Here is a 12,011-nt window from a genome sequence, read left to right as displayed (position 1 = left end):
TAATCTCAATGTGAATAAAGCTAGAAGTGAACAGTGCTGTGTAGTCCTTGGGGCTCTGAGTGGATCTGGTTCCTCCTGTGGTCTCTGCTGAGAATGCAGCTTCCTGTGGGAGATGTCGATCTTGTAACTGAATGATAGAAACAATCAGATAAAAATGGCCCATGTTTTATTTGTTTGATGTGATCTTGTTCTCCAGTGGGTACTTCTGGTAAAAGACATGGTAATAATAGGTCTGCAGGTAACACTATTCACCTGCTCTTCCTAGGGCATGCTGGGTCTTGAGGAACAGGCAGTACAGACACTGAACTGCTTATAGACTCACATCTGATATCATCAGGTTGGACCTGGGGTACTGTCTGACTAACTAACACTTCCTGGCCCCCATGTCTGCAGAGTTCCAGGTTCTATATCAGTACCCGGTTCTCTGAAATATGTACTCATTGGGGTCTCATGAATATGTAATTGAAATCCATTTTACTGTTGTATTCACTTGGAAGGAAGGAACATACCCTATGTTTCCTTATTTAACTGTGTGAGCCACAGAGTAAGAAGATAACCGTCTCTTTAAAAGCTGCTATTTAGGTAGCTGTCTTCATGACAGATAAATCTTTTCCCCAGGTTTGGAAAATATCAAAGATGCATCTGTCTCATAATTACATGGTGGCTTTCTACCTAATGAATGCCTGTGTAGGCTGCTACATTAAGCATACAAAGAGGATAGGACAAGGAAGTTACTTCGTATTTATCTTCCAGGCTTTTCCTGTCTGTGTTCTCACTTCATTAGTGTGGGGTTTCTGCACACTGGGTCCCCGTGGAAGAGAGGTTGTGTCCTGCTCATTGTGGTACGGCAGTGCCTTAAGGGAGAACTGGAGTCCTGATTTCACCCCCACCCCACTTCCTTTATTTGACCTAGGATTAAAAAAAAAAAGCATTTCAAGGTGAGTTAGCTTCTGATCTTAATACAACTTCTTTTCCTTCAGGAAAAAAAATGCTAAAATTAAGACAGGGTACAAGCGGGAGCACATTAACCTGGGCTGCGACATGGATTTCGACATTGCTGGACCTTCCATCCGGGGTGCTCTAGTGCTGGGTTACGAGGGCTGGCTGGCTGGCTACCAGATGAATTTTGAGACTGCAAAATCCCGAGTGACCCAGAGCAACTTTGCAGTTGGCTACAAGACTGATGAATTCCAGCTTCACACTAATGTGTAAGTGTACATGGGGACAGCGGGGTGAGGGGTGGGGTTGGAGTGTGTGTGATAAGGGGATCGCGTTCATTATTTTTTTTAAAAGAAAGCCCAATTTTTAACCACTGTAAAGTGAGTTTGTTGGCATTAGATGAGCCAGATGGCCTGCTGCTATCATTTGTTTCCCACTTACCCATTTCCTAGAGTGTCTTAGATCCTTTCCACTCTACGAACAGTAAATATTGCCACAGGTACACAAAGTGGCTGATTAATTACAGCAGGGACATGGTGTCAGTCCAGAGCGTGTCCATTCCCTGCAGTTTTTGTTTTAGTTAACAAAACAGCTCTCAGCGCTCTTTCTCTGTCTAATGCCTGAGGATTAGCCTGCTGGGCTTGATGACATGTAGACATGGTAGACAAATTTAGGAGCTGATTGTCTGAGTTACAAAGTATCTTCTCTGTACAGTGAAACATGTAAAAGTAACTATTGGACAGTATGGTGAAGGGAAACAGTGATTATAGGTTAGGAGAGAGCCCCTTGAGAACTGAAGTAGATTGATGATTTAGGTTAAGGGAAACACATTTCATTCATGGATCTTGTTTTATCATAAACCTTGTTTTATTCAGTTTCATGAGGAATTAACCTGTGACAGGCACAAGCTGGGTGCAGAGTTACCATGTTTCTTTCTTTCCACTAGAGGTCACTAAAGAAGTAACTTCTTAAGGCAAATCAATGGTATTAATGTGTAAACTAATATTATTTCCATTAATAAATTTTTTGAGGAATTTTTATCATTAATTTGGAATCTGTTACAGCTAAAAAGTCACAGGAAAACTATAGAGATGGACAATCTAGTGGTTGGCAGGGGCTGGGGAGGGTATGACTACAAAGTGGTGATTGAGGGAGTTTGGGGGAGGGAACTGTTCTATATCCTGACTGTGGTCATGGTTACATTAATCTGTGTATGTGTGTTAAAATTCATAAAAATGTATACCAAGAAAATATCCATTTTGGCCGGGTGCGGTGGCTCACGCCTGTAATCCCAGCACTCTGGGAGTCCGAGGCAGGTGGATCACGAGGTCAGGAGTTCAAGACCAGCCTGGCCAAGAAGGTGAAACCCCGTCTCTACTAAAAATACAAAAATTAGCTGGGCGTGGTGGCGGGTGCCTGTAATCCCAGCTACTCAGGAGGCTGAGGCAGAGAATTGCCTGAACCTGGGAGGTGGAGGTTGCATTGAGCTGAAATCACGTCACTGCACTGCAGCCTGGGCAACAGAGCGAGACTCCATCTAAAAAAAAAAAAGAAGAAAATATCAATGTTATTGTATGTTTAATTAAGAAAAGGTGAAACATACAAAAAAGCTATAGGAAACATACCACATGCGTAGAAATGTTTTTGAATGTAGAAATCTGATTGGCATGGGAAGTTTTTTCCTTGGTTTAAAATTGGGCATTGGCACCAATTCTAGGAGGAACAATGGCTGTTAGCCATTTCCCCCACATATCTAAGCTTCAACATTTTTAATAAGCAACAAGTGGGTATGGTTTATTTTTGGAACCAGCGTGAAGGCAGCTGACACAACTCATCTGGGTTGCCCTGGTGCTTGCAGGGGCCCAGATGCATAACAGAAAGTCTTTGTGCTTCATATAGATGAATTTGAACAGTTCCAGCTGTTTATTTATTATTATTATTTTTTGGTGACAGGTTCTTGCTCTCTCACTCAGACTGGAGTGCAGTGGCACGATCTCTGCAGCCTCTGCCTCCCAGGATCAAGTGATTCTCCCGCCTCAGCCTTGCAAGTAGCTGGGACAACAGGTGCACACCACCACACCTGGCTACTTTTTGTATTTTTTGTAGAGGCAGGATTTTGCCATGTTGCCTAGGTTGTTCTTGAACTCGTGAGCTCAAGCGATCTGCCTGCTTTGGCCTCCCAAAGTGCTGGGATTACAGATTACAGGCGTGAGCCACTGCGTCTGGCCTCTTGTTTATGGTTTTGAAAGCTCTGTATAGGAAGGCAATATTGTGTTCCTGGTTTTGGGATATTCTGAAAAGTCTGGCCTTTTAAAAAACATGTAAGCCCAAGAAACTTCCCCAATTGAATATATTACTAAAGTCATTAAAAATCTGTTATTTTTGACAGGCTGCTGTTTTATTGTAGCATACTTGGGCTGTCTAAAGAAGACAGGATTCCCTGTGAATCAGGCAGTGCCTGGGTCTCCCTGTACTTTCTAGAAGCATAATGTCTGTCTCGCTGAATTTCATGGGGAAGCGAGAATTTACAATGTGTGGCTCATATGTGTAATCCCAGCTACTTGGGAGGCTGAGGCGGGAGGATCACTTGAGGCCAGGAGTTTGGAACCAGCCTGGGAAACAGAAATACTGTGTCTCTAAGAACATTTTTAAAAATTAGCTGGGCATGGTGGCAACATGCCTGTGATCACTTGAGCCCAGGAGTTTGAGGTTGCAGTGAGCTATGATTTTGCCACTGCTCTCCAGCCTGGGCAACAGAGCAAGATCCCATCTCAGGGGAAAAAAAATTTAGAATGTATTCTGTAATTTAGGGAGAGTGTCTTGTGAAAACTAGAGTTTTTTTTCTTAGGTCCTGAAGCCCTTTGCTGCATTCCAAAGTACATTGGCTCTGACACACAGTTACCAATGCCATTTCCACTGGAAATGCCCACAATTATGAGGCAGAACTCAGACAATGATTTTATGTTAAAGATGTTTGAGAGGGTTTAGGCAGGCTTGAAGACCATCTAATGCAAGGGGGATGGTCATTCCTTTTTAAAAAATTGCAGCCTTAAAATTTTTCTTAATTTTTTTAATCAAAGGAGTCTGAGCCCATGGTTGTAAAATCAAACAGTACAGATGGGCTTATGAAAAGCAGTGATTCCAGCCTGCCTCAGCCTGCTCATCCCACCTCCCCAGTGGCAGCCACTTTAACTGTTTTTGTTTTCTGTGGTTCCCTCTGTGGAGAAGGTTGCTTCTGACTAGGCACCAGTATGCACTGTGCATATAAACAACAATCTGAAAGCAGTAATGAGAGACAGTAAATGATCTGTGCAGACCCCAGCCCGACAGAGGACAAAGTGTAGACTCTCTGAGCTGGCTTTTTTAGTGGTGGCAGTGACTGCAGAGTTTGTATAGGCTGTTCAGCTGGGTGGGGCAGACTTTCAAATTCTGAGAGCTTAAGCAGGGCCCCCAAAGAGGAAGAGGAGAATTTGAATGACTGAAGAAGGGAAAAGGATATTCCCAGCAACTGGAGTCATTCAGTGTGTTTGTAAGAGAGGAGGGAGCTTGACCAGCTGGGGTCTCATTCTGAATGTTTCTGAAAGAGCGAGGCATTTTATGATGTAGCAAAAAGCTCCCTTTCAAATCCTGCCGGGACCTTAGATGTTGCGGCATGGGTGAGGAGTGTGCACAGGTGGACGAGATGAATTGTGGATTAAGCTCTTTTGAAGTGCTGCTCCTCCAAGAGGCTGGGTCAGTGCCAACCGTATCTCCCCAGCAGTGGCTGCAGCAGGTTGTGCCAAGGGCTCTAACTTGCCTTCTGAGGCATATGAGCCCTGCCTTTCTTGCCATTTCTGGCTGTGTTCTTTTCTCATTTTCTTCTCTTTCCATACCATTTTTTATTTTTATTTTTATTTTTTGAGCCAGAGTCTCTGTTGCCCAGACTGGAGTGCAGTGGTATGATCTCAGCTCACTGCAACCTCTGTCTCCTGGGTTCAGATGATTCTCCTGCCTCAGTCTCCCAGGTTGCTGGGATTACAGGCGCCCGCCACCATGCCCAGCTAATTTTTATGTTTTTAGTAGAGACAGTGTTTCATCATCTTAGCCAGGCTGGTCTTGAACTCCTGACCTCAAATGATCCGCCTGCCTTCCCCTCCCAAAGTGCTGGGATTATAGGCATGAGCCACCGTACCTGGACTTCTGTGCCATTTTTCTGGTAGAATCATTTATAAAAGTAATAACATCAGTAGCAGTAAAAATAAATCCCTAAGAATCTCAGTGCTCTACTTGCTGCTTTTCTTTCTTTTTTTTTTTTTTTGAGACGGAGTCTCGCCCTGTCACCCAGGCTGGAGTGCAGTGGTGTGGTCTCGGCTCACTGCAAGCTCTGCCACCTGGGTTCACGCCATTCTCCTGCCTCAGCCTCCCGAGTAGCTGGGACTACAGGCGCCCGCCACCATGCCCGGCTAATTTTTTGTATTTTTAGTAGAGGCGGGGTTTCACTGTGTTAGTCAGGATGGTCTCGATCTCCTGACCTCGTGATCCGCCCGCCTTGGCATCCCAAAGTGCTGGAATTATAGGCGTGAGCCACCTCACCTGGCCTGCTTCTTTTCTTTTTCTTTTTTTTTTTCGTTATAGAGACAGGATCTTGCTGTGTTGCCAAGCTACATCATGGGCTCAAGCGGTCCTCTTGCCTCGGCCTCTCAAAATGCTAGGATTACAGGCATGAGTCACCATGTGCCCCTTCTTCCCCGGCTTTTTCTTTTTTTGTTTGAGACAAGGTCTTGCTCTGTCACCCAGGCTGGAGTGCAGTGGCATAATCTCGGCTCACTGCAACCTCTGCCTCCCGGGTTCAAGCAATTCTCCTGCCTCAGCCTCCTGAGTAGCTGGGATTACAAGCGTGTGGCACCAGCCCAGCCAATTTTTGTATTTTTAGTAGAGACAGGGTTTCACCATGTTGGCCAGGCTGGTCTCAAACTCCTGACCTCAAGTGATCTGCCCGTCTTGGCCTCCCAAAGTGCTGGGATTACAGGCGTGAGCCAGTGTGCCTGGCCAGGTGCCTGTTCTATACTTATCAGACTTCCTGTAATTTAGTGCCTGTTTTGTGAAATTTGGTGAACTTCTGACTTCCCTTAATACCAGTATTGGTTCAGTCCGTTTCTGGCATCCCTGTCTTCTGGGAGACTTGGGTGGATCTGTCTGGGCTGCAGCTCGCCTCCCTGGGAAGCTCAGCATCTGTGCTGTGCTTGTTTGCAGGAATGACGGGACAGAGTTTGGCGGCTCTATTTACCAGAAAGTGAACAAGAAGTTGGAGACCGCTGTCAATCTCGCCTGGACGGCAGGAAACAGTAACACGCGCTTCGGAATAGCAGCCAAGTATCAGATTGACCCTGACGCCTGCTTCTCGGTGGGTATCTGTGGAATCACGCATCTCACAGGCAGGCCCATCTGCTCTTTACGTTGGAGTCCTTCAGGTTTGCTAGAGTGCTGTGCTTCAGCTTATTCAAAGTGAGAGATGCTGCTGCGTGCGGTGGCTCACGCCTGTAATCCCAGCACTTTGGGAGGCCAAGGCAGGCAGATCACTTGAGGTCAGGAGTCTGAGACCAGCCTGGCCAACATGGCAAAACCCCGTCTCTACTAAAACTACAAAAATTAGCCGGGTGTGGTGGCAGGCGCCTGTAATCCCAGCTACTCGGGAGGCTGAGGCAGGAGAATTGCTTGAACCCGGGAGGCGGAGGTTGCAGTGAGCCGAGACCATGTCACTGCACTCCAGCCTGGGTGACAGAGCGAGACTTCATCTCAAAAAAAAAAAAGACTCTGTCTCAAAAAACAAAAACAAAGTGAGAGATGTTCTCACTTTGAAAAGAGTTCCAAATGAGTACAGTGATCATACTACTAGTACTTCTTATGGGTACCAGGCACTGTGCAGAGCCTTTTATGTATAGACTACTGTGTTTAATCCCATTTGAAATAGGTGCTTTGTTTTTTTAATCATCTCTGGGTTTTTTTATTTCTTGTTTTTTTGAGACAGAGTCTTGCTTAGTTGCCCAGGTTGGATGCAGTGGTGTAATTACAGCTCACTGCAGCCTCAACGTCCTGTGCTCAAGTAATCCTGCCACCTCAGCTTCCCAGGTAGCTGGGACTACAGGCACACCACCATGCCTGGCTAATTAAAAATTTTTTTAGTAGAGACAGTGTCTTGCTCTGTTGCCTGGGCTGGTCTCAAACTCCTGGGCTCAAGCTGTCCTCCGACCTCAACCTTCCAAATGTTGTTGGGATTACAGGCATGAGCCACCATTCCTGGCCAATCATCTCTGTTTTTTTTTTTTTTTTTTTGAGATGGAGTCTCCCTCTGTTGCCCAGGCTGGAGTGCAAGTGGCACGATCTCAGCTCACTGCGCAACCTCTGTCCCCCAGGTTCAAGTGATTCTTCTGCCTCAGCCTCCCATGTAGCTGGGACCACAGGCACCTACCACCACACCTGGCTAGTTTTTGTATTTTTAGTATAGATAGGGTTTCACCATGTTGGTCAGGCTGGTCTCGAACTCCTGACCTCAGGTGATCTGCCTGCCTCGGCCTCCCAAAATGCTGGGATTACAGGCATGAGCCATGGCCCCCACCCAATCATCTCTGTTTTTACAAATGAGGAACTAGAAGCTTAGAAAGGTGAGTAACTTGCCCAAAGGAACACACCAGGAAAGTGCTGGGGACTGGATTTGAGCCAGACTGGCTTACTGTTGAGCCTCTTCCATTAATACCAGTTCCTGTTCTATAAAGCAGACTGTTAAAAGGGGCACTCTGAAATCTAGGGTTCTAATTGATAATTCCCCCCACCCCCCACTTTTCATTCTCCTTTTCAGCTCCTGCATTGCATATTAAGAAATCAATAGTCAGTTGGCATCTTGCAGACTCTCTGGCATTGCTCACAGGCCCTCAAACTACTTCCCAGTTTTTGCAGTAAATCCTATTGGGCTCATTTCTCTTGTCACAGGGCACTGGAGGTTGTATCTCTTTGGGGTGGAATGAGGGAATCTCATGTTGCAGAATGGTGTCTGTACTGATTTCTGTAATTTATGGACAGCCCATTTTAAGTCTCCTAAACTAGAACCGAATTTGGCTCCCTTAACAGGCACTTAAAAACAAGAGAAAAGGAGCCTCATTATTTATATGAGCAAAAGGACACGGGCCCCTAAGAGGCCTTCCTTCTCTCTGCTTTGTTCTTATGAGGGGTGTCAGATCTCAGAACACCATTTGAACAGGAAAGTATGCACCTAAAATTGATATATTTTGTATTGAATTTAATGAATCTTGTGAACAAGATGGTGATAAAAAAATTTGATTCTGAAGTCAAAGGTTGGTTGACTAAAAAGCTCTTATTAATTTTGGAGATGGAAGCGCAAAGTATTATACTTAATGTTTTCTCTGTTTTGTCATTTCCTTGACTAGGCTAAAGTGAACAACTCCAGCCTGATAGGTTTAGGATACACTCAGACTCTAAAGCCAGGTATGTGTTGCTTGTGTGTGAAATCGGTTCTTTGTCTTAAAAAAAATTGTGGTGCTGGTTTGCTGATTTATAAAATGTTTATATAATACAGTGGGTATATATAAATGGGTATATATAAATGGGTATATATAAAGTATAATTAAATGTTTATAAAGGAGTATGGGGTCATTATAAAACATTTGGAGAATATGAGATGTGGCAAGCAGGAGGAAAAAGGCTGAGGCTAACATATATTCTTTGCTATTTTCTTCCGTCCTTTTTTCCAATGTGTACATAATGCTTGATACTTATTTCTGGCAGATTCTCAAAACTAACTTATAAATCAGTCCCCCTGTAAAAAGACAAAGAAATAGGAAAAGTGGTTTGCAGGTTTCCTCTGCACAGTTGGCTAGGCCAGTCCATGATGTATTCTAGTTCTAGCATATAACCACCTTGGAACCCTGGAGATCTAAGATTACCAGCTACTTCCTGAATCAGGCTATTCCAGGGAAGGTCGGTTTGTTGTGTGCATCTGTGGATGTGCATGCACACTACCCATGTGTGTACACTGAACATGAACATGTAAGACCTTAGGTTGGATTCAGGATTGAGGTTTCATTTAAAGGGATGATTGCCAAAGAAGCTTACTGTATGCTACCAGTACTAGAGACTAATTGTACCAGGGGAACAGTGAGAGGAAAAAGGAAAGTGGGGTTCCAGAAGTAGATTTGGGTAGGCTCTCTGGGCGGTGGGATAATTAGTTGTTTTATAAGCCCACTCTAGGATACCTGTTGGTCAGATAGTGCTAAGCAACAAGGATTGAAGGGCCATGTGGACCCTGCTGATAATATCTGGAACAGGTTCTGAATTTGTTGTTAATCTTTCTTGTCATTTCTTTCCTCCATTCCTCCTCCTTTCCTCTCCCTCATTTTTCTCCCTGCAGGTATCAAACTGACACTGTCAGCTCTTCTGGATGGCAAGAACGTCAATGCTGGTGGCCACAAGCTTGGTCTAGGACTGGAATTTCAAGCATAAATGAATACTGTACAATTGTTTAATTTTAAACTATTTTGCAGCATAGCTACCTTCAGAATTTAGTGTATCTTAATGTTGTATGTCTGGGATGCAACTATTGCTAAATATGTTAGCCCTCCAGGTTAAAGATGATTCAGCTTTAAGATGTTACCCTTCCAGAGGTACAGAAGAAACCCATTTCCAAAAAAGGTCCTTTCAGTGGTAGACTCGGGGGGAGCTTGGTGGCCCCTTTGAGATGCCAGGTTTCTTTTTTATCTAGAAATGGCTGCAAGTGGAAGCTGATAGTATGTAGGCACTTTGTAAATTCATATTGAGTAAATGAATGAAATTGTGATTTCCTGAGAATCGAACCTTGGTTTCCTAACCCTAATTGATGAGAGGCTCGCTGCTTGATGGTGTGTACAAACTCACCTGAATGGGACTTTTTTGGACAGATCTTCATGACCTGTTCCCATCCCAGTTCATCGTCACCTCTTTTACACCAAAAGGTCTGCAGGGTGTGGTCACTGTTTCTTTTGTGCCATTTTGGGGTGGAGAAGGTGGATGTGATGAAGCCAGTAATTCAGGACTTATTCCTTCTTGTGTTGTGTTTTTTTTGCCCTTGCACCAGAGTATGAAATAGCTTCCAGGAGCTCCAGCTATAAGCTTGGAAGTGTCTGTGTGATCGTAATCACATGGTGACAACACTCAGAATCTAAATTGGACTTCTGTTGTATTCTCACCACTCAATTTGTTTTTTAGCAGTTTAATGGGTACATTTTAGAGTCTTACATTTTGTGTGGAATTAGATCCTCCCCTTCAAATGCTGTAATTAACATCACTTAAAAGAAACTTGAATAAAATATTGAAACCTCATCCTCCTTCTGTTGTCTTTATTAATAAAATATAAATAAACAGGGCATTTATTTAGATTTGTTTTTTGTCTCCATGCTCTGTGTATGTATTATATATTATTCGTTTTCACTCGCTGTATTACAGATTACCATAAATATAGCTGCTTAAAACAACACTCATTTATTTTACAGTTCTGCAGGTCGAAGCCAGGCAGGTATGCATGCCTACCTGGGCTCTGCTTAGGTTCTCACGATGCTGAAATTAGGGTGTCGACTAGGCTGTCTTCTCATTTTATCTAGGAAGCCCTCTTCCAGGCTTATAGCGTTGTGGTGGAATTCAGTTATTTTCAGTTGTAGGATAGAAGTCCCTATTTCTTTGTTGGCTGAGGCACTCTCAGTGCTTAGAGGACACCAGCATTCCTTGCCACGTGGTCCCCTACATCGCCAAAGCCAGAAACAGAAAAACTCCCTCATGTGAAATCCCTCTCACACTTCCAGTCTCCTCCAGGAAGAGCCCCAAAGCTTTTAAGGACTCACCTGATCAGGTTAGCCCACCAAGGGTAATCGCTCTTTCTTCAAGTTCACTGCCAGGTAAAGTAACCTAATCACTGGTAATATCCTTTCATATTTGTAGGTCCCTCCATATGGGTCATGGGAAGGGGTGATTTTGGAATTCTCCCATATATTTATATATTTTTAATAACTTGATTGTGGAATTTTTTTTTTTTTCTTTTTTTTGAGACGGAGTTTCGCTCTTGTTGCCCAGGCTGGAGTGCAATGGTGCACAATGTTGGCTCACTGCAAGCTCTGCCTCCTGTATTCAAGTGATTCTCCTGCCTCAGCCTCCCGAGTAGGTGGGATTACAGGCATGTGCCACCACACCTGGCTAATTTTGTATTTTTAGTAGAGACGGGGTTTCTCCATGTTGGTCAGGCTGGTCTCGAACTCCTGACCTCAGGTGATCCGCCCGCCTTGGGCTCCCAAAGTGCTGGGATTACAGGTGTGACCCACTGCGCCTGGCCGATTGTGGAAATTTCAAACACAAAGAATAGTAATAAACTCTATGCATGATCCAGCTTCAACAAACACGAACATTTTTTTACATTCATGATTTTTCAGCAGAATTTTTTTTTCTATGTTTGAAAGTGACATTCAAAACAGGAACCATCTATTTTTAGCATTTTATGCAACTGATCACCCAAAAACTGTGGGTCTCAGTATTTGACATACTGTCTTCAGGAACTTGCAGCTGTTTCTAAGTGAATGTTCATAGAATTTGTCCAGAGATTATGGCACATAGTGGTTGCTGGGTACATCTAGTCAGATGTCAGGTACAGGTGTTTTTTGGTTTTTTTTTTTGAGACAGCATCTTGCTTTGTTGCCCAGGCTGGAGTGCAGTGGCGTGATCTTGGCTCACTGCAACCTCCGCCTCCCAGGTTCACGCCATCCTCCTGCCTCAGCCTCCCGAGTAGCTGGTACTACAGGCACCTGCCACCACAGCTGGCTAATTTTTTGTATCTTTAGTAGATACAGGGTTTCACCATGTTAGCCAGGATGGTCTTGATCTCCTGACCTCATGATCCGCCCGCCTTGGCCTCCCAAAGTATTGGAATTACAGGCGTGAGCCACCGTGCCCGGCCAGCTACAGTATTAAAATATTTTAGAGACAGAGTTTCACTCTGTCAGCCAGGCTGAAGTGCAGTGGCATCATAATAGCTCACTGTAGTCTTGAACTCCTAGGCTCCA

The 12,011-nt window shown here is 44.3% G+C and overlaps 1 protein-coding gene across 4 annotated transcripts in view; it reads left to right on the top strand.

Annotated features, from left to right (window-relative positions):
- The window catches only part of VDAC1 (voltage dependent anion channel 1), a 33,887-nt gene extending 23,600 nt beyond the window's left edge, over nucleotides 1-10,287 (top strand). For all 4 annotated transcript variants that reach the window (XM_003900099.3, XM_009209072.2, XM_009209071.2 and 1 more), the window contains exons 6-9: nucleotides 981-1,208; nucleotides 6,172-6,322; nucleotides 8,361-8,418; nucleotides 9,341-10,287. In XM_003900099.3, coding sequence (XP_003900148.1) covers nucleotides 981-1,208; nucleotides 6,172-6,322; nucleotides 8,361-8,418; nucleotides 9,341-9,432 — 529 coding nt within the window. In that variant the 3' untranslated portion in view covers nucleotides 9,433-10,287. The remainder of the gene's footprint in view (nucleotides 1-980; nucleotides 1,209-6,171; nucleotides 6,323-8,360; nucleotides 8,419-9,340) is intronic.
- Nucleotides 10,288-12,011: the final 1,724 nt, after the last annotated feature.

The sequence above is a fragment of the Papio anubis genome, chromosome 5 (assembly GCF_008728515.1).
Source record: "Papio anubis isolate 15944 chromosome 5, Panubis1.0, whole genome shotgun sequence".
NCBI lineage: Eukaryota > Metazoa > Chordata > Mammalia > Primates > Cercopithecidae > Papio > Papio anubis.
Note: the sequence above shows the minus strand (reverse complement) of the source record. Positions and strands in the feature narration are given on the sequence as shown.